The sequence below is a fragment of the Pelobates fuscus genome, chromosome 3, assembly GCF_036172605.1.
Source record: "Pelobates fuscus isolate aPelFus1 chromosome 3, aPelFus1.pri, whole genome shotgun sequence".
Classification (NCBI taxonomy): Eukaryota; Metazoa; Chordata; class Amphibia; order Anura; family Pelobatidae; genus Pelobates; species Pelobates fuscus.
The window spans coordinates 26,377,458-26,401,035 of record NC_086319.1 but is presented as its reverse complement, the minus strand read 5'-3'; the positions used below and the strand labels follow the sequence as shown (position 1 = coordinate 26,401,035).

The window sequence follows — 23,578 nt, the reverse complement described above, 5'->3', positions numbered from 1 at the left end:
GTGTGTGTCATTAACCTGGGTTAGAGATGGGGGCAGGACACTAATAGAATAAGGTAGGCTGGCACCAGAGATGTTTTTAGCAGCACAATTAGGGGGACCTACATAATATTAGGCAGGTGATTATAATGTTGTGGCTGGACAGTGTATATTTTAAATGATTACTAATTCAAACATAAAAGAAATGCAGTACCCTTAGGACACCATTAGGGGGCTTCATCTGCTTAGGGTGGAAACAAAAGTGAGTTCGAGAGAGAGAAAAGGTGTCAAGTACGGCTGCTCCCTAGACTGCCCTATCTGGTTTCAGTCAGCCGGTGTAAAGGATAACCAGAAGGAAGATTTGCACACAACTCGGGATTGTCAGGAGTGCCAGGATAGCTCTAAAGCACATAGTTATTTTTTTTATATCACATTTTTGTAAATCTATTAAACTGACACACAGTTGTTGTGCAAATTTATACATTTGTTATTATTTTTTTGTGCTAGCCACATTGCTAACATACAAATCAAGCTTTCATTTCTAAATGTATTTGACTCCTAATATCCCAGACCTGGCTATTTACCATTATACATTCCTAGCACCCTGACCTTGGCTAGTTTCTCAGTTAGACCCTTCATTTCTTCACTTGCTCAGAGATATATCAGCGAGCTCAGTCATCCCAAGGTCCTTTAATACAGTTTTCTATTCCTTTCTCGTTTTTTCTGACTTTCCTGGACTAGGTGTCTTGCCAATCTCAGTGAGAGTGAATCTGGCCATATTTTGTATCAATGTATTTCCTTGTCCTCTTCCAACAGCTGCTCTACTTAGTCTGTTTCTACCAGTCCATATACTCTTCATCAAATCCATTCTACTTTACACAATTCCTTTCTCCTTCCTTGTCTAAATGGTTCTCAAAACGTTATTTCTTTTCCTTAGATTTTTCCTTCCTGCTGTCAGTGCGGGGAGAGCATGTTCTCCTCTGTTGACGATGCCTTTGCCAATCCTAATCTGTTAAACTTGTGTTTTTTTTTTTTATATAGAAATCTCCAGTAACACACAACAACTGTACTTATTGTTGGTAATGCTGGTAAATCCTACGACAACCTATTCAAAAAGAACCAGAAATTATTGCGCTGAATGCAAAGTAACAGATTGAATGCAAGACTCAGCAGTCTATTATAAATAAATTATCTGGACTGTTTACCATTTCCAAGACACGGTATTTACTGGAATGTGTGTGAGCTGAACTGCTATAATCGGCTTGGCGAATGGATTATTAAATATTTAGTTTGTATTTTATATTTCATTTTGTATTCATTATGAATTGCAAATTAGCAAAAACAAATAAATTAGACATTTGTCTAGGATGGCACAATGTGGGATTAATTTACTAAACAGTGAGTTGAAAAATTGAGTTGCAAGCTTACACAAGCTACTAGTGTTCCTGACTCCTCTCTTGGATTGTCTTTGTTCTCCAATGTTGGGTTCTGACCCCAGCATTCATTCCTGATTACTCTCTTGGATTGTCCTTGTTCTCCAATGTTGGGTTCTGACCCCAGCATTCATTTCTGAATCCTCTCATGGATTGCCCTTGTTCTTCAATGTTGGGTTCTGACCCCAGCATTCATTCCTGACTACTCTCTTGGATTGTCCTTGATCTCCAATGATGGGTTCTGACCCCAGCATTCATTCCTGACTTCTCTCTTGGATTGTCCTTGTTCTTCAATGTTGGGTTCTGACCCCAGCATTAAGTCCTGACTACTCTCTTGGATTGTCCATGTTCTCCAATGATGGGTTCTGACCCCAGCATTCATTCCTGACTCCTCTCTTGGATTGTCCTTGTTCTCCAATGTTGGGTTCTGACCCCAGCTTTCATTCCTGACTACTCTCTTGAATTACCTCATTATGCCTGCTGCCCTCCTAGATTCAGATCTCTGTCTATGCTATCTGTCTACTCTCTCAGCTTAGCCTTATTCCAACTCTGGCATCAGACCCGAGCCTACTATTCACGAACACGCTATTGAATCATCTGTTCAACAATTGCCTTATTACTGCTGACATTATTTCCAACTGCTCGTCTCATTCTAAATTCCATTTCTATTTTATTGCTAAAATTACTACTTCCATAGACGCTGCTTCACTCACTGACTTTGTCCTCTCAGTTCTCTTGTATCCGTTCTCCATGCCAAAATCTGCTGTAATCAAAGTCTCTCTGCCACATCTCTTGGACGACCGAAGTAACACACTCCTTTTCAGAAACTCCAACCTGCTCAGTCCACACCCAGACCTTCAATCAAACTGCATATTGCAGGTCGCTTGTCTGTCTTCTAATCAGTTATCTTTAGCCAAGCCATCACCAGTCATTAAGGAAATTCTACTTCTCTGTGCAAAGCCCATAATAACAAGGGAGGTTATACTTACTGTATTGTAAATATCTGCCATTACTGCTCTGTTTCATTAATTATTATTGTTAACAAGTACAAGTGTAACAGTCTATGCCAAGAGTGATGAAGTAAAATTGCATTTACTAGTTATTGCACAATAATACTACCCGTAATAATGACAGCATGCTAGAAACACACAAATACAGTAAAACAAAATAGCGAAACTGATCAAACCGTCATCAAATAATATTATGCTGTGTGTTTAATGTGTAGTAGACATGATTACCTCACAGCCTTGTGCAAGTGCAAATCCACCTCCTACCAGAATAGCTATATCCCATGGCATGCAGGCTTGAAATTCCTTCCAGGTAATCAGCGGTTCATAGTCAAAAGAATCTGCAGAACAGTTGAAAGTTGTAACAATGACGTGATTACTGAGGATGACATTAGTCTTTATAAGTACAGACAAAACCTTAAAGTGATTCTGTCAGGCACTTACTCGACACTCCGTTCTTCAGAGGCGGAGATCACAGCATAGGAGTCTCAGCCAGGCAAGGAGTGATACAAACCAAAAACAAAAGAGAACTTGATGTTGAAGTGATGACACCCACCAAAAAAAAGACTAAATCATTGTATAAATAACAGTTACTCCTTGGTTGGCTGGGGTACCAAAAGTGCATATGTATTAAGAATAAAAAAAACAAAAAACACATAATAGTGCAATATTGTATAATAACAAGTTGAAACAGTGATGGTTGCACAAAACTGGAGCTCACATTTAGTAGAGATTTTTTGGGTATAGGCTCTAAACACAGAGTCCTCTGTAGATTTAAGGAGTGATACTAACTTATTGAATGGTTGTGCAGCATATGAGTCCAATGGGATATAAGTAGAGACCACAAGCAGAAAGAAAAACAATCTACGTGTAGTATATAAAGTGCTAGATATACATATAAAACACCTTATTTAGGAGCCTAAAGGTGACTGGATCCAAGTGTGTAACCCTTGTGTCAAATTAGAGAGTGATAGTACCCTTCTTTAAACCAGAATAGAAGGAAACACAGAAGAAACGTTTAAAGTTTAACAAAAAGGAATTTATCTAGAATGAACTAAAAACAGTAAAATATTCAAATGTGCTGAAACGCTATTTTTTGTTGTTGTTTGTCTTGCTCTGGTAGGTTATTGATGTGAGTGTTGATACTGCATGTTTACTTTGTACTCTTAACACTTTTTGTTTGTCCTTTTATATGTTTGATGTATTATTATATTGAGTTGTAAATGAAGCTATATTTATATTGCAGGATTTTTGTGTGAATCCTATGTTAAGATCAATTGAATGTATTGGATACCTAGGAGAGTATCTACTAAATATTACACACTTGCAGTTGCACAGTTGGTATATTTGAACTATTCTATGAGAGTAATTTGCAATTACTACATCTTTAACATACAATTAAATGAAAATAGATAATCTTATCAAAAGTTATAGCTGATTTTCAATATTTTATGTTTGTGGTGTAATTTATTGATGGCTCCCCTAATAAGGTATGGAAATTGGCATGGTCTTTCTGTTTGGCTTTATAGGGGACATCGCAAACACTATAACCACTTTATCACATTGAGAAAAAAATATGGATCCCTAAGACCCTTTATTGGTGTAGTCACTTTATAAATGTAATATTATGAATATGTGTTTTCTTTTAAGCTCTTTCCAAATTAGTATAGATTCTCTTTCCCTTTTAAATACAAACCCATGCTGTGTATAATTACCTGCAGGTATCCAACAGCTTAGCAACCACTTCAAGAAAACAGTTCTTACTTCAATCTACATATAATAAAAAGTTAGAAAAAAAGAATCGCTACTCAACTTGTTTTTCCAGCAGTTGCCTTCTTTGAAGGATACGCCGGGATAATGAAGAAAATTAGACCCATAAGCAAGGCGGCTGTAGAATCGGTTGCATAGCCTTTATATCTAAAAACACAATGAAGACAAGATTTAGCAAACCAAGAGCTATACCAAGGAATTCCACAAGCATTTGGTCATGTATGTTTAAAAAATCAAAAATCTATAAAAACTTTTTTTTTTTACCTTTTGGGACTCACCAGCATGGTGCTGGTTCTAGAGTAGCAGCAGAGGACTTTCTCTTAGCAAACAGCTAGGGAATACTTTAGTTGCGATGACACAAAATACAATATGACTCCCCACTGCAAAGTCCGAATTTACTGTTGTACACTACATACTCATCTAAAGTAGACACAGTGCTAAACTGTGCACAGGGCGTAGTTGTTATGGGTTCCTGCAGAAATGCAAAATGTAGTCTGAAATGTGACATCTGTCAGCTCATTTGCATGTTGAGTTGGGGATTTTTTGAGATTCTGCTGTATCCAAGGAAGACTTTTATAAGGGTCCAACTTGAGATATGTACATGATGTGTATATATATCGACTGGATAGCATAGTGGTAATGTAACTGACTTTGAACTGGGAACAACAGGTTTGTATCCCGGTCAGCCACTGCACCAGTAAGTGTCCCTGGTAAGACACCTAACGATATATATACCCTGCCCACCTAAATAATATGAGAGAACACGAACCTAGAGTCATGCTGTCTCAGACGTCGCATGGATTAATAAGGTCTACCTCAGATGCTAGGGAACCAGGGCAATCTCACGACAAGTGGGCTACTGGAACAAATCATTCCAGGACACGGAGCTAGACCTGCTTGAATGCTTCTACAACAGCAGTCCCAGCGAGAGAGGCTACATGAAATGTATGTTGGAGCTATGGATGAACAAGAGATCATCATCTACCCTAACACCAAGACAACTGGTTACAGAACATTTGAACATCTTCAAGAGAAATCTAGTGACACAACTACAGAAGAAATCAATCATGCACCACGAGGAGGAAGAAATTCCTTTCTTTAATTCTTCATGGCAGTAATAAACATAGTAGTAGACATTTCAGTCCACCGTCTGAACTTTTATCAAGATTTTTATACAGTGAGTGCACTTTTATTTTTTGATTTTGTGTATGTGACAAGTTGCACTGTGGCCATAAATATACTGAGACATACAGGAGTGCTTGACTTTATACACAATCAAGTGCTTTGCACTCAATGTCTCATTAGATTTATAATATGTTTTAGAAATTAATGTATACTACATTATTGTTTGTATATATAAAATATCCTGTTCGTACTGTATATGGCCTGTTGAATATTTCCACCCCCTCATCTGAAAGATAATTTTTTTTTCCCTAAATATACAGTAAGCCAGTTCTATCTCTGTCCTTGTATGCACAGAAGATCATTGTAGATGAACCGAGGTGTGATGATATTGCACGGTCCTTTACAGTAATAGTTACATAAATCTACTGTGGATACGTCCATATATATATTTACTTACTGAGGAAAGAGGGCAGCCCATCCAGGGAAGAACCCAGGGTCTCTTGTAAACCACAACAGGGCCATTAAAACAAATATAATGAGTGTCACAATTTCTTGATAGCTGTAACAGAAATGTTCTCATTAAGTATTTTGTTTGTTCTTTTTGTGTAAATAATCTATAAAATTTCTTACAATCATTGATGGAAAAAGAATTGCAACAGTTTGTACCTTATAGGACCTAGTCTATCGTATTCATCCTTGATCACCTTTGCCGAAGCTATTTCTCGTTGGGTTTTTTGTTTGCCGCACTTGAACATTTCCTGAAAGCTAAAATTTTAAATATATTCAATTTTCATAATAATCCTAATTAATCCATAATCTAGCATGTTTATAACAAGCAACATTTCTGCTTGGCTGCGTTCTCCCCCGACACTTGGACACAATAATTGTTTTACAATCCTACCATGAAAGAGGTTTATGAAAACAGAGATAAAATATACATTGTATACAGTCTGCTATGTGAGATTACAGTTTATTTTTAATGTGTTTGAATATATTCTTACACTTGTACATCATTAAAGTCTGTAACCTCTTCGCTAATGACTGTTTTTTTTTTGTTTTTTTCAATAAAAAGTTAAACAAAGTTTAAATTTATTTGAGACATAGGAATACCTAGAACAAAAAACTATGAGAAAACAGCAATTTTCATAGATATATCTTAAAAAAATGCCTAACATATTAATATCATGTATATTTACATGATATTGTGCAATTGTTAATCTTTGATTTGGAATTCAGAGCAGATTCCTATTGTGCTTTGCATTTCCCAGATTCACTATGGGTGCCCTGTTTGGAGGTGACCACAGGAGAGCATAAATTGAGGAGTCTCTGAAAGCAGTTGAAGCTGTAGGTATTGCAAGTTGGAATATAAATCTCCTGTGTTGAAATTAGTGTAGGACCCACCGACCTTGGAGTGCTGTGATTGCCAAAGCACAATATGGCCATATGGTGAAACTGAATCCCCATATTTGTTTGCTGAGAGGTCATTTTAAGTAGCCTTGTAAAATGTAAAATTGTGTGCGCTGTTCCTATAACTGTTATTTTCCATGTTTTGCAGAAATATTGGTAGAGTCAAAGTATCAGAGATTTTAATGTATCTCACTCAGTTGTCACTCAATATTTAATAAAATATAAACGATGTTAGTATAGAAGTGCACTTTAATATCAATATATCATTTTAAAGTCACCAGAACAACTACAGCTTATTGAATTTGTTCTGGTGTATAGAATCATTCCCTTCAGGCTTTTTGCTGTAAACACTATCTTTTCAGAGAAAATGCAGTGTTTACATTACAGCTAGTGATAACTCCACTGGCCACTCCTCAGATGGTGGTTAGAGATCTTTCCTGGGTCATGGCTGCCTAAAATGCATCCAAACATTCAGTGTCTCCTCCCTCTGCATGCAGACACTGAACTTTCCTCATAGAGATTCATTGATTCAGTGAGGAGATGCTGATTGGCCAGGGCTGTGTTCGAACCATGCTGCCCCTGCCCCTGATCTGCCTCTTTGTCAGTCTCAGCCAATCCTATGGGGAAGCATTGTGATTGGATCAGGCTACCACTTCTGCTGATGTCAGCAGGCAGTGGGGAGATCTAAAGGAAACAGTGACATTGTAAGCAGCTCCAGACTTGAATACAAGTAAGATTTCTATTTTTAGGGAGGCATGAGGGACCCAGGGGGCTAGATGGTGGTTTTAACCCTATAGGGTCAGGAATACATGTTTGTGTTCCTGACCCTATAGTGCTCCTTTAATACAAACATTTATATAGCCGGCTAGTTTGATATTTCCAAAGTGCAAACAAAATTCAAGCATTTGGCAACAAACCAATATATTGTAATTATAGGTTCCTGGCTAAAGCCAGTAATCTGTTCTATGAGGATTTGCAGGCTAGCCTCTATGGCTAGTAAATTGAGGCCTTGTGCATAATAAACTAGTCATTCTACTATACATTGCAGTGGATACACCTTAGAAATGCAGCAGCTGGATAGGGAACACAACATTCAAAAATAAGTAAAGGAATAAATACAAGGTAAAAAAAAATATTAGGGGTCAGTATTGCCTGCCAGAGTGCTCTCAAGCCAACCAATCAGAGCTCTCTAACTGACATTCAAAGTATGGGAATGCCTTGACCTTGAAGTCTGCGTTGGCCACTCCATGGGGTGAGGATGGATTCATTTTTGGTGATGTGCTGTTTCTTTTTTTTTCGCTGTGGTTTTTTTCAGTCCATGTCTTTGTATTATTTTTAATAGTTGTGTTAGTTGTAATTGGATTTTTGTTTGGCTTTTGTGGGGGCAAAAAAAAATTATTTGCAGGAAGCCTTTGCCAGCCGCCATATACTTTTAACTCTCGCATTACTGGGGTTTGTTTTTTTTTTTACAATTTTTTTTTAACTATTTAAGCTGCTAACAGATAAATAGTTAGTTATCAAGTACAGGGTATAGGTGCTCGCTATATCTTAAGAGATGAGTAAGGGCAGCAGATTATCACACAAGATTTCCCCAAATAAAACAAAAAGGAAGAACAAAGAGAGAGAATCCGCACAGATCTGTGGTGCAGATTATCACTTTTTTCTTCCAAATAGTTAGTTATGACTTTTATTAACCCTTTAAGGACCAAACTTCTGGAATAAAAGGGAATCATGATATGTCACACATGTCATGTGTCCTTAAGGGTTTAAATATGTCCAAATGTTACCAATCGGGCCGCACATTTTAATGTTCAGATTCAGATTTCAGCAATTCCTTCAAAAGACTGAGCTTTCAACTAGTTACATCAAATAAAACCTGATAAATTGCATAGCGCACTGTCCCCTTCGCTGAGTAAACACGTCGAATACCCATAGAGTATTTTCACTCGTATAGTGGATTTCCAGGTCTCGAATTTTAAAAGAAGCACTCCTGACACCAACACAACTTAATAGGTTTCATAGATTTTGGATTTATATTCACGTTATGTTTTATGTTCAAATCTATTTTAGTTTTGCTAAAAAATAAAAAAGGTTTGTTCTTCTTTCGACATAACTCCATTGCTTTTAATATCTCCCCTTTTCACAAAAATATCTCCCTGATTCGAAATTATACATCATAGCTCAGCCTACAAGAGATCAATGTGAGCTGAGCTGTTAGCCTGATTTTACACCACAGCCAATCACTGTTCTTTAATTATGTAGTGTTTCAGATCTGTGCTAAGGAGGAAAGGGGGCAAATGCTAAGAGGTCAGTTACTGGCTTCGGACAGTCATGCCAGCATCTCAGCTCATGCTGATCTCCTATTGGCTGAGAGTGTCCCTTTAAGTTTATTCTGACAAGTGAACCTCTTGGAGTAATAAAATGATAAACATTTATACCTTAGCATCATAAGATGTGATTTTTTTTTTCTGCGAGTGTGTTTTTCTTTTGTTTGATTGCTATCAGCTGCCCCAATAACTATCGGTATCGATAACATTGTACCGCCTTCAAAGACAAAGCTAGATAAAGATTTACCTGAATCCAAGGAAAAGCCATTGTAGCCAGAACCACGATAAGATTAACAGAATGACGGTGATTGGAATACACAGCACGAACCAAGTTCCAAAATTGATTTCTGTGCATTCTGGATAACGCCTACGATAAAATAATATTGTTAGTTTATTGCATACCATTCATTATTATACTTTTATTATGTTCCACAGAGGCCAACGACCTTCAAAGTAGTGCACTCAGGGATCAATAGATTCATGGTTCAAAAGTTCAAGTCATGCGGTACTAGCCAGGCCTATAAGTTACTTGCCACTGCAAGCCCATTTAGTCCATGGCATACTCACAAATGGTGAATTTCTACTTGCCAAGACTCAATTTTAACTTGTCAGTGGCTAATGGGAGAGTAGACATTTTGGGAATTAGCCAGAGCAAGATATTGCTGTATCTGTGAGTACTACAGTATTTGGTAAACCAGATCTACGTTACTTGAAAACTTTTTGTTTTCTAATTTAATGCAAAATGCAATGGAGATTTCATTCATTAAACTGGTACTGGTGCAGAATTGGCAATAAAAAAAAAAAAGAAAAGAAAAGAAGTCGAAAATAGGTGCGATTGAGATTTTATTTCCGAATCAGATATGCAGTTTGCATAAAAATTGCATTTCCCTTGTAAATTCAAATATTTTCTATTTAGAGAATAAACCCTACTGTTATTACATTGTTGTTACATTTTCATGGAGTTTTTAGGAGATTCCATAACTAATATTGCCATGACATTTGTTACATATACCAATTAGCAGAGGATTTGACCAATTTTGTTATTATTTGAATTGTTAGTATACATACAGTAGCATTGTTTCTGTAACACATATTTATACTGCAAGGATTCAGAGTAACAAATAATTGTTTGGCCAGAATCTAAAAGCAGTATTCAATTTGAATTCAGTCTGAGTTCCCTGTAACTCACACTTTAACTAATAACCGTGTCACTCATGATGTACAATACTCACGTTTGAAATTGCTCAGCAAAAATTAGATTGGTCGAAGTCCCTGTGATGGTGGTCAGACCTCCAATCGTAGATGAGTAAGCAATACATAAACACATGGCTTTGCACATCATGTGGTCTTTTTTACTTCTGTATCGCTTTTCTGATGATCCTAGTTTGTCCTGCACAGAAAAATAAATGCTTGGTTATGTTTTCATAAAATCGGCTCTTTCACACCATTTGCCAGCAAGCTTAAGAGAAAAGATGGACTTTAGTACGAACAGAAAAAATGACTCCATGCATTCTTCTACAACAGACCGTATAAGAAGTAATTGGAGGTATAGCTGCCAGTGGAATAGGTCCAGCTGTTATAAAACCCAATAAACCTTTTATAATTGTGTTCTCGGAATTAAAAGTACAATTATGCAAAAACACCTAGCAGCCTCCCATTGTGACTGATATTACTGATATAACTGTTCTGTTCTGTATTTTTTTTTTTTGTATCCACACATAAAAAGTGTGTAGTGTTCTGTCCTCAGGTGTGGGCCAATCAAGATAATGCATCTTGGACGTAAAAACCCAAGGGCAGAGTATAGGATATCCTACTAACCTCAACATCTGAGGAAAGGGATTTAGGGGTGATTATTTCTTTTTTTTTTTTTTTAATTCTTTATTTTTGTCGTGCATGATATAACAACAAGCTTGTTCAGCCACAATAGCGGTCACAAGCAGTAATGTAACGAACAGTTAAAAACATAACGTGGCCTATGAGTATACAGCACAATTTTGGTTTTGTAGGAGAAAGAAAAAAAAACCAAAAACTAAAAAAAAACAGACATTTCTTTACATTTGTTCCAAGCTTAGCTAAAACAATAATCAAAGAAGAGATAAGCGCATCCCGCTGTCTAGGGTTCTCAAAAGATAAATTAACTAGTTGGGTAAATGCAGCGGGTAGTACATAGTGCATGAGGGTATGTTATGCTCCGTTAACGCGCTAATATGCACTGCAGAGTAACATGAAATAAAATAAAAATGATAACACAATAAATGATTAAGTACTGTCAAAAACTGACATGCCCCTTCTCGCTGCTAACAGTAAGACGTGGTGGAGCATATGGGCAGACTGACTAGACTGGTAATGCTACTGCAAATAGGGCCTAACATGCAATGCTAGCATATCTGTTTTAATCTGTTCTATCTAGTGGAGGGTGTGCGGGTGATCTGTTCTAGTAGTTCTGAGTTACCAGGCCCAGTGGTAGGATAACAGCAGTATATTTTGTGGCTGGTACAATACTGGGCATTGGAGTCAGTATGGTGCAAACGGGAGTCACCCTTAATTAACATGCCGGTCTATCGTCGCTAGACTAGGATGCGTTGCCGGCGGTTAAGTTAACTCTAGGTACATTTAAGGAAAGGCAGATAGCTAATAATTAGCAAAACATAAATAAGAAAAACAAATCAAAGCAGTAACTATGATATATTTTAAACAGCTTGGTACCAGGAGGCTGGGTTATGCCTATAAATCCTTGCTCGAGGGTATAGAATTTTTCTTTTTTGTTTGTTTTCCCTTGTTAAGTGGTGGCACCTGTCCTTTATTATGGGTCAAGCTAGGCAAAACACACTTATTACTGTGCTAAGATGGACATTTCGCTGGAACCAGGGACCAACCAGTCAGTGAACAGACCCACAATGCATATTTCTTATTTAAAGGTCCAGCCGGACATGTCTTCCTCCATCTGAAGGAGTTTAAATGTAGTTTCAGATATTCTATGGTGAGACTGGCACCAGAAAAAGGTAAGTTCAATTCTAGGCCTTAGAAAACCTCCGTGGCCACTGCTAAGGTATCGATTAAGAGTGCAGCTTAAAAAACAGAACTTCATAGGAAAACACAAAGTACACATGAGCAAACTCAAAGTAAACAGGAGAAAACATAAAATGCATATGAGAAGACCGAAATTACATATTTCCCACTACAGTGGGGTAGATTTGGGAGCGGCTGGAACGGCTCAGCCGGCTCAACGAGGGTCCTCAGGTCGGGGCCACTGTCCGTGAACCTCTTGGGACGAAAGTCTCAGAGTTAGCTGGGTCCCAGACATGGGGCCTGGAGGGGATGTTCGTTTGCTGCAGAGCGTCCGGTGGAAGGCCCAAGGCCACGAGTTGCGACTTCGCCTCCTGCAAGTCTGCTATGAGGCATACTTTGTCCCCCTGGGTCACTTGTAGCTTGTGTGGTGAGCGCCAACGGTATTTAATATTATGGGTGCGGAGTAGGGTGGTGAAAGGCCTCATGGTTGTACGCCAGGCCATAGTTCCTCTGGACAAGTCGGAGAATAGTGATAGGGCCATGTTCTCAAAGGGGTATGGTGTGCTTCCCCTGATGGCGGCCATGACCGCTTCCTTGTCTTGCCGTCTTTGAAATTTTACAACGACATCCCTAAATGCCGTAGTAGGAGCCGTAGATGGTTTGGGGATTCTGAAGATGCCATCCAGACCCACCCCTTTAGCTTGCTTGGGCTGAAAGATTTTACTCACGAGGCGTCTCATGAGGTGAGGGAGTTCAGAGTCTGGGATCGTCTCCGCTATGCCGCGGATTTTTATATTTTGGGCCCTGCGTGAGTCCTCTAATGCCGCCATTTTCTGCTCCACTCTCATGTGCTGTTGTTGCAATGTTTTCAGCTTGTGTTGGAGCGTGGATACGGCCCTCGAGTGATTGAGGGATTCTTGTTCCACGGTCGTCATGCGTTTTGTTAGACCCTGTAAGTCCTTCCTCATGTCAGCTACATCCGTTTGGATATTTCGGCGGAGCTCCGCCAACAGCTCCCTCATTTCGGCCTTGGTGACCGGAGCCGTGTCCGGCTGCGCCCTTGGTTGCACTGCCTCTTGTGCCGTGGGTAAGTGTGCGGTTTCGGGCTCTGAGGATTGCTCGTCGGAGTCGTTGAAATCGTCGAGGTAGGCGTCCATGGGTTCCAAGGCGCCACGTGCTCGCCGCCATAGGTCTCCTATACTGGAGCCCGGCCGGGGTCCCTCTTGTTTCGGCTTTTTGCTTTTTCTGCCCATTTGTGTTGGGGCTGCTAGCTTGGGGCAGGATTGCTTGCCTTTTGGGGGGTAATATCTCTGTTTTTCCTTCTTTTTTCTCCGGTAAAGCTCGGAGCTCTCAGGCTATGCGACCAGTCGCTTCGGTGGTTAGCTCCGCCCCCCAGGGGTGATTATTTCTGATGACTTAAAGGTAGGCAGACAATGTAATAGAGCAGCAGGAAATGCTAGCAGAATGCTTGGTTTTATAGTGAGATGTATTAGCAGTAGAAAGAGGGAAGTGCTCATGCCATTGTACAGAACACTGGTGAGACCTCACTTGGAGTATTGTACGCAGTACTGGAGACCATATCTTCAGAAGGATATTGATACTTTAGAGAGAGTTCAGAGAAGGGCTACTAAACTGGTTCATGGATTGCAGGATAAAACTTACCAGGAAAGGTTAAAGGATCTTAACATGTATAGCTTGGTGGAAAGACGAGACAGGGGGGATATGATAGAAACATTGAAATACATAAAGGGAATTAACAATGATAATGATAATTTAACATTTGTTGCTGCTCCAATCTGACGCAGTGAGTCTCCCCTCCCTGTTTAGTTCAAATCGGCGCATGAACAGCCATTGCCACAAAAAACTCCAATCAAATGTGATGATCACAGCCATTGCACAGTAGAATGCTTCCTATTAGAAAGCATTGACTAATATGAAGCCATAATTTCTGCTGAAATGATTGTTCGTGCAGAGTGATTTGAGGTGGCAGTGGGGGTGTTCCCAAATAATTTAATAAAAGTGCAGACCTTTCTTGAAATCAACACTTTTATGAATGGGGACAGGAAGATAGCCAGGTAACCCTGAGCCAGGTAACCCATCAAACTGAAGCGATTTAGGAATCTGTAGTGTCCCTTTGAAATGGCGAAATGCAGAAATTTAGTATTGGCACGTATTTCCAAGTGAGAGGACTCTTATTTGTCATACAGCATGCTTGCCTGTCTATTGTCATATATTTATTAACAGTGTTTTGCTGTTCTTGTAACGGTGTGAATCATTAAATGCTAAGTGTCTTTATGAGTAGTTTGGATCGAGCAGTAATTCGATATTGTATTGGTAATACGATAACAATGTTGCCCATGTGAAAACCTTGCTTTTGTAATTGCCTAGCTGCACATGGATAAAGCAGTGTCCTTGTCCCTTGTTGGTAGTTCAGAAAATGCTGATATGATGGGTAGATGACTTTAGTGTGAAAGAATCGAAACAATACATAGAAGTCATTTCTCATCATATCAATATTTGCTGTCTTTTAACAGAACACAAGGACAGAGCTTTAAACACAAACGTCTCATGTTTAGTGTGAATGGCAGCAATGGTTTCACTTTGAGTGAACAGTACATGTAAGTCTCCTCCTGTAACAAAATACAATGGGAATAAATAAACCAACTGAGTTATGTTTTTCTGAGATATCATGTTTTATTTCTCATCCATTGCCACATCGCTTTTTATATCTATCGTGTTAGACATGGTGTCACTGTATCCAGTGTGTGTGTTTATTGATACTCAGGATTATTTACTAATCTATGAATTGTCGTAAATTGATATAGAAATTAAAATGTGTGTGAGTAATATTGCATATTAAGCATTCATTTTCATTTTGTGACGGTGTGTGTGACACTGTGTATAACATACCTGTCTTGTGTCCCTATTTAGGAGGAGCAGTCCATAGTTTGGCCCTAATCCCTCTGTCTGTCTTTTATATCCTAATAACCCCCCTTTTTAGCGCCATTTGGTTGGTGTGTCTAAGTGTATAACAGAGCTCCACAGCAATAATATTCACAGAAATGCGTCTTTAGCCTACAATAAATGTGCCTGTGTAAATAAGATACATTGTTCTTGTTAGGTTGGTGAAGAATTCCTTAAGTTCTTGTTAGCCATGGACTTATATTAATTTATCAATCTCTGGTTTTGTCTGTTCCTCTGCAGTACTGCGAAGCCCAATTGAGCACACACAGACGTTGCTGATTCAAAAGGACTACAAATTTAATTGTAACACACATCAGTATATGAAATGAGCATTATACGTGCCCCTTATTGGATCATCCATTAGGGTACTAACACACGGTTCTTAAAGGGGTGTACAGGAAATAGGTTGGTGGGTAGAAACACACATTCTTGCAGCCTACGGGATATGGGGGGGGGGGGAGGGTAAATAAAATACTAACAGATGGTGACTGCCATACAAAGAAAGGATACCAATGTATAGCCAACGCCCTGTCTACAATGAACAGAACTTTGCTTGTTAGTCTAGGGGCTTATTCACTAGCATGTTAAGAAGCAAGAAGCATAGAAATTAATATTCTATCAGTTCTTATCCTAAATTTCATTTTAGCAGCATTAAATGGTTTTAGTAAGTCACTTAAAATTTCTCTGACTTTTCTCAGCCATGCCCCTGGCCTCACCCTCACTCACACCCCTAAAATGAAAGCATCCCTCTTTGTTTATTTGAAATATTAGCAAGTATGCGGCTGCCCGACTCATGCAATTTCAAAGGTTTTATTTGTTTCTTTTGCATTAAGCCACCCTTAGTTTATTGCATGTCTATATGTGCTACTATTTTTTTATTTTATTTTTATATAGCGCCATCAAATTCCATAGCGCTGTACAATACGATACATGCACTAGCCAATATATATTCATAAATATGTTTATGTTGCATTTTATTAGTACATGGCTCCCTATATGTAAGAGTCAAGGCTTTTTTATTAGTAAACTAGAATTACAACAAGCCCAGTGTTTACACTACGATTGGATAACTGTAACAATGTACCTGTCTCTTAGTAACAGTGAGTTATCAGGATAGACTGTGAACTGTTGAAAGTTCATCAATGTCAATGACACTTAAAGTGACGTAACTATCTTTTTAAAATGTATTTATTGTTTACTTTAGCTTCTAGAAGCAAAAATAAAAAGCACTTACGTGGCATGCCTGGTGTTGAATTGGGCTTATTTTGGGACAAGACCGTGCCCGCTGCATAATGTGCTCTAATGAATCAGTTGTCGGTTTCACAGAAGAACCGTCATGCTATTTTTCTGATACCTTAGGGTAAGATGTTCATTTTTTTATGAAGATCGGTGCAAGAGACAGATGATGATCCTTCCTCTCTTCATTATGTATAAGAATGAGTTACTCACAGGTGAAAGAAAAACTGTAGGCACCATAACCACTTCAACCAAGTTTAGTAGTTATGGTACCCGGAGTACACTGGTGCTGGGTCCTGCATCACTACTAAAAGGTTTATTCTTGTTCCCAGCAGACTGGGGCTCATCCTCAAATGACGATTGCAATTGAATGACGAAAGCTATACTATACCATGCCAGGGGTATCAGATGTGCTTCAATCCCTGGTATGAATTGGTATAGTACAGGCAGAAGCATTGAATAGAACAAGATTATGTATCTAATGTATAGTATGGTATATATTTATCCAAGGGATATAGAGATAACCCGCGGAGACTCTGGTAGGTAGAACAATTATTATCAAATAGGTAAAAATAATAAAGTTTTATTGAACGTAACGAAAAAAATATATAAGGAAAAAACCCAATCCGTGCTGTACAATAAATAACCAAGAAATGTGGATTAAAATTCTGGTGCTAGATCAGTGTCACTCTAGTTGATAGATACAAACCAATATAGGCAGCAGGTAACTGTCAATAGTGACAAGTGGGTAATACTGTCAGACTTAGAGGGAAAAACACCTATCAGGTGGTTTTGTGACTGACTTGGGCAGTCCGTCTTATCAGATGTCAGTAATTTACTGTGAGGACCCTCTAAAGATCTGCAGTAATAAGTTGACTTAGATGAGATATCACCAGCATCTGCCTATGAGTGATTTTACTGACAGTTGCCTAAAACGAATTTTGTCTCTGTCAGTGATACACCGTCGATAGTATTGCAAATAAGGTGCTGGTCTGACGACTAAATAATTGGTTAGATGGTCTGTTATTCACGTAGTGTGAAATTTTGTATACACCCATAAAAGTCTCATTGTTCCTTCCTAAAATCCGTAAGCCGGTAGCTGTCTGCAAAATAGCTGGGCTACCGGTTGAAAAGAAAGGAAATGGAACTATTATTTATAGTGGTAAATGGTAGGTGATATAATCAAAATAGGGCACTGATCCAATGACTTAGCAGTCTGTGAAGTGGTCGTGATTCGAAGAGCTCAGTGTATCCTCTATATTCCTGCCATATATCAACTCTGTGGTTAGATATAACGATACATAGTAGCAGGAAGGTGATACATTGGATGATCAGACTAACGTTCAAACAGACGTGCAAAGCACTGGATGCGGATAACCCACATCTGCCAGCAATAGAGAACTGATAGTAATACAGTCAGTGTACAACTGAACAACATAGGGAGAGGGGAGGGGGACACAGGAGCAGATACGAAATAAAGTCTTGGTAGACAAGGTTACAAAGTGTCGATAGGGGGTAACACACCGTGTGGTCTGAAGGTTTGTTGACAGGTCAAAGAGTCTAACACCCTCGTATTAATGTGTCCCGTGCCTTCGAGGGCACCTAACCCCAACCCCCACAATATCTATCCTTCAGGTCAGAAAATAAAGTGAAAAGTAAAAAAATTAAATGTATAAAGGAGGTCAAAAATAAGTAAATTAAATCAAACAGCGCGGTCGCCGATCTGTGCACTACACCATGGATCCAAAAGTGCAGTACACCCTAATCCTCTGACGCGCACGTTTCGCTACACCTAGCTCGTCAGAGAGGACAGAGGGCAGAAGCATTGTTTTTAACCTCTGCTGTATCATCACTTGGAGACCAGGCTGCAACCTTCCAGGGACAGAGAATCTTTACTAATTGGTCAGAAATCTATTTAGTAGTGTGCACTTTAGGACTCCTGGAACCATGACTACTTCAATCTGATTAAGCCTACAGTGTCTTTTGAATGACTGTCAGCGACCTACGCTGCAAACAGACTTTATATCTAGCTTGGCAATCCTAGGGTAAAGAATACACAAGTATGTCCCGGCGAGGCCCCTGCACTCTGCCAAAGACCTACGTCTATCCTCTGTCCGTATTCTCACCTCTAATGCTCGCCTCCAAGATTTCTCCAGGGCTGCACCTCTTCTGTGGAACTCCCTTCACTTCTCCGTAAGACTTTCACCCAGTCTCCACTCATTCAAAAAATCATTGAAAACTCACTTCTTCAAGAAAGCATATCAATTAAACTGTTAGCAGGTTTTTATCCCCCACCGCCATGACTCCTCTCCTGCAACTGTCAAAAATTACCTACTAAGCCCTCAATTAATACATTTCTAACAACCTACTTCATGCCCCTACTTTTACCCTTTGTGTCACTATACCCCACTCCATCTAGAATGTAAGCTCATTGAGCAGGGCCATCCACCTCTCTGTTCCTTTACGTCCAGTTGTCTGGTTACAATTACATGTCTGTTAGTCCACCCATTGTACAGTGCTACGGAATCTGATGGCGCTATATAAATAATAAAAAAATAATAAGAATAGAATGCATCTATAGAGCTGAACTCTATTTTATTCTTACAATAGGAATATCCTCTTTATTATAACAAAAGTTTTTTTGTTTTTTTTTTAAATGTCTCTTTAAATAAATGTCCTTCAGCTAAACCAGGATATAGAAAAGGCATGGTATACGTGCAATTAATACATGGCCAGCATGTTATATAACTCACAAATATCAAAAAGTTCAATAAACCACCCTCATGTTATATAATACGGAAAAAATATATTTACGATAGCGTGAATGTGAAGATCATCATTTACAAATATTGAATTACTAGATAAATTATAGAATCTGTAATGTTTAGATAGGAAAGTGTAGTAAAACATTGCAATCACGGTTAATTAACAGATTGCTTATTGCTGAACTTGTGTCATCCAGGAATCATAAAACAGAATTGTAAAAATACTTCAATATTCACATTGAACAGGCCTCCGACGGACATGCCGGCAGTATAGATAAATCTATATCTGGCACAAATAAGGATATTCTAAATTAAGGTGAATGACCAAGCGGATAATGGCTAATAAATCATTAGCAAATTAACCTGCAAGGCAGAGATATGAATAACACGATTTTATGATTTTCATAACAGCCACCATGTGGATGAATGAGTGGGGCAATTAGCAAGGTTAAAGCACATCGGGTTTTTTTTATTCACTCCTTGTTTTCACTACATGTGGAGTTTCTATGGAGCAGGGGGTTGTAATGATAACATGTGGGGCTAATTACTAAATTTAGAGAAGTCACTACGCAGGGCAATATATTACAGGCTGCTCCAATTTTCAATATTTCTGATCACCTGACATTACTGGGTCAATTAACTATCTGGATCAGAAGTCAGGGTTAGTCAGTGGCAAAATATCAGATGGAAATCAGATAAATGCTCTGGTGGATTTAATAGGGCAGATTATGTGATGACTTCTGACTGTAATTTGCCATCTGGTGTATGCTAGTCCAGGGATAAAAAAAAATCACAGAGGTAGTTATGTGTTCCTCTTACATCAAATGGATCCTAATAAGATAACAGGCAGCAAAACAACTATCTGTGCCCCCCTTAGTTAATCTCACCAGAATAGCGGTTGTTTGAGAGGCTCTTTAGGGATGAAACCCTGGATGTTAGTTTATCTTCAAGCAGCGATATACCAGTACTTTTATCATTTTACAACATATCTATTGTCCCTAATACACGGGTATGTCTCGTCTACGCCCATACGCTCTACCGAAGACCTACGTATATCCTCTGTCCGTTCTCCCACCTCTGATGCTCACCTTCAAGACTTCTCTAGGGCTTCACCTGTTGAACTCACTTCCCTTCTTCGTTAGATCCTCACACAGTCCCCATTCCTTCAAAAGATCATTGAAAACTCACTACTTCAGGAATGCATGTAAATTAAACTGTTAATGGCTCCCCTACTCTGATTCCTCTCTATCATTTAAAAAAAAAAAAATAATAATAAATAAATGCACTGTCTTCAGTAAATACTATTCTACCAACCTACTTTTCCAACCTTGGCTTTTGTGTAACTATACCCCACTCCCTCTAGCATGTAAGCTCATTGAGCAGGGCCCACAACCCCTGTGTTCCTGTGCGTCCAACTTGTCTGGTTACAATTACGTCAATGTTAGTCCATCCATTGTACAGCGCTATGGAACTTGTTGGCTTTATATAAATACTACTACTTATAATAATAATAGGCTGCAATATTCAGATTCAGCACATTACTACCCTAACAGACTGAGTAGTAGGACTTATGGGGAGATAAAGAGAAACAAAAGGATAAAGCAGAGAACTAAACTGATCAGATTGTTCCTGCTCTTCAAGATCCCCCAATAAATTGCTGTAGGATTCCACCACATGTTTGATCACCATGGCAAACGTCCTTTAGTTTTCGGTTAACATTTAAAAAATGTCGATGACCTTTCTAAGACTCGTTAAGTCATTTACCTTGTAAGGGTGAACAGGAACGGTAAACACTGTAAAATAATTGTTTATTAAACTGATAACACGAGTTCAGTAACACACAATCAATTGCAAACGGCCATAAAACACGATTAAAAAGAAAACATTAGGTGTCAGGGAAAGGGGTGCAGCATCCTTAATTTACACAAAGTGACTGTAGCTCCCAAGGTCATATCTACTGCACACAATGAACTCTTCACACATTTCTAACGCTGATAAATCACATATTTTAATCTTCGTATCACCATGGCAATATATCACCAGTGAAAGCAATAATAAAGTATATTAATATACTGATGCCGAGAGTAATGATGTCGGTCAGCATTTAACATACTTCATATAAAGCCATCGTGTTATCCTCACCTTTACCTGACCATGTCCATTGGTTTTCTCCCTAACCGGAAAAGAACACTCCAAACACGTAAAACACTTTAGCTGCTGCAGTGCTTTATGTGTGAAGAGTGATTTTTTTTTTTTTTTTTTACAAAAAGTACAGATTATAAAGTAATTTGCTATTTTATACATTCGTCTTGTTACACACACCTCAGCTGTCAATCACACAAACGGTCCTGTTACTTTGTTTGTTTAGCTCAGAGGCAGCGATTTCCCAGAGCACCTGCCTTGCAAAGGCAGGAGACACTAGATGCTTAGATAAATCAGAAGACACTAGATGCTTAGATATATCAGAAGATGAGTGAATTGCATAGTAGTTGGTAACTCTGGACCAATGAAAACACTCAGTACGAGTGAGTAAATTTGCACAGCATGACTCGATTCTGTGAGTACAGGTAACCGGAATGGTCTCTGTCTGAAGCTAAGAACTATTTACCTAGGGCCAGGGCTAGATTTCACATTATGCAGGCCTGCCTACAGCTGCCAATCATGTAGGGGGCACCTATTTACTGCACATATAATGTGCCTTTTTGGTGCATAGGTGGGCTAATGTGGGGAACCGGGAACCCTGTCGATCCAAAGAGAAATATGAGTCAAGAAATCATTTTTGATCCAACAACTGGATATTGTTTCACTTTGGGTTTTCCATTTTCTTGTGGACTAACAGCAGGAGTTAAAAGTGATAAACCGAATCTCTTTTCAACCGGTATTAAAAGGTAACAATGTAACTGGCTAACTCGAATTGACTAGGGTCAGAGATTGAGTTCCCAGTTGCCTTGGCGTGCTTAAACTTAACAGAGATGAAAAACAAGGACCACAAACTGCTATAGACCTGCATAGTTTAAGACAAGGAATTGTACTGAATTGAAACCTGAATTGTAACGCTTCCGGCTAAAATATCGCTGTGGTGACTATAGCAGAATTGGGGACTTTTTTCAGCTATTTAGATTTACATTTTTCAATTTGTTTTTTGTTCACTGCAGTTCAATCTTTAGTGAATAAAGGTGTGTGTGATCTATATACATATATAGAATGTTTCCTTAACGATTCAAAAATGATAACCAATCTATTTTTGTTAAAAAGTCTTGCAATAACAAGACACAAACATTAAATATTAGATGTAAAACCCTTAAATGTTCATTCAATTTAAACAGAATGACTTATTAAACAAATTCTGTTTAATTGAACATTTAAGGGTTTTACATCTAATATCTAATGTTCGTATCTAGTTATTGCAAGTTTCTTAACAAAAATAGATTGGTTCCCATTTTTGAATCATTAAGGAAACATTCTTCTGATTTTCTTTTTTTTATAAGAAGAGAACTTTAACATTGCGGTCGTGATATCAAATAGACGCTCATATGAAACAAGCAGTGATGATTATATTTTATGTTTTATTCTTGGACCTTGTTTACGGTTCTTACAAAAGCCTATATAGAGGGAAATCTCTTTTTTAGCATTAAAGCAGGACAGTGAGAATTCAAAGTGAGTTTAAAAAATAATATATAGGAAAAGGTGGAGCACATACATCAATCATGAAATCTAAAAGTGTACCTAAAACTCCAAAATAGTGACTTCTGTGTAATAAATATTATCACAATAAAGTGCTTCACTACAGTACCAAATTTAAACAAAATGAACTCTTAAAGTGCAAAGTGTAAATCTGTGAGTCATTAAGGAAATGTTCTTGTGAATTTTATTTTTTTTCATTGGAAGAGAACTTTAACATTCTAATTCTATTGTACAGCTCTATGGAATTTGCTGGCACTATATAAGTAATAAAATAATAATAATAATAATCATGGTTTAAAATAGATGTTCATTTAAAACATTGATAATGTACGGTATTTAAAAAAAAATATTATTGGGGTAGTTAATGATTATTGTGAAAGCTCTTATTAAAGGGACACTATAGTCACCTGAACAACTACAGCTTAAGGATGCTTAGGATAGGCTGGGAATTAAGGGATAGGGGAATTAGGAATTGGATACGATAGTGGTCCATTGTTTTAGGGCTATGTTATGAGTTTTTCACACTCCTTGAAATTAGAGAAGCACATTTAGAGCACTTTTGATGTTTATGCTAATTAATTATTGAAGTGACTTAAAACCTTATCTTTTGTTAATCCTATGTTATAAATTGTTTGATCAGGGGTTTAAAGTCCCTCCCCCCCTCCCCCCCAACCCCAACGCTATGTTGGCTTTAATTTTAAATACGCATCCATTCACAAGGAGAGATTAAATGGATTAATCCACTTTATTCTGATATTATATTAGCCTTGATAACCTGCAGTAGACAGTCCACTCACTGCGCCGTGGTGGCATCTAGTAGTATGTAAATAAAGGTGTGATGGCCGATCACACCATTTGCGACTTCGATAACAAGG

General features: G+C 38.3%; 1 protein-coding gene across 1 annotated transcript in view; it reads right to left on the bottom strand.

Moving 5' to 3' along the window:
• Nucleotides 1–23,578, bottom strand: part of SLC13A1 (solute carrier family 13 member 1) — a 109,976-nt gene that overhangs the window by 6,742 nt on the left and 79,656 nt on the right. Inside the window, exons 9-14 of the mRNA XM_063446809.1 lie at nucleotides 10,278–10,435; nucleotides 9,293–9,412; nucleotides 5,978–6,076; nucleotides 5,769–5,870; nucleotides 4,230–4,333; nucleotides 2,648–2,757 (exon numbers count right to left, since the gene is read on the bottom strand). Coding sequence (XP_063302879.1) covers nucleotides 2,648–2,757; nucleotides 4,230–4,333; nucleotides 5,769–5,870; nucleotides 5,978–6,076; nucleotides 9,293–9,412; nucleotides 10,278–10,435 — 693 coding nt within the window. The remainder of the gene's footprint in view (nucleotides 1–2,647; nucleotides 2,758–4,229; nucleotides 4,334–5,768; nucleotides 5,871–5,977; nucleotides 6,077–9,292; nucleotides 9,413–10,277; nucleotides 10,436–23,578) is intronic.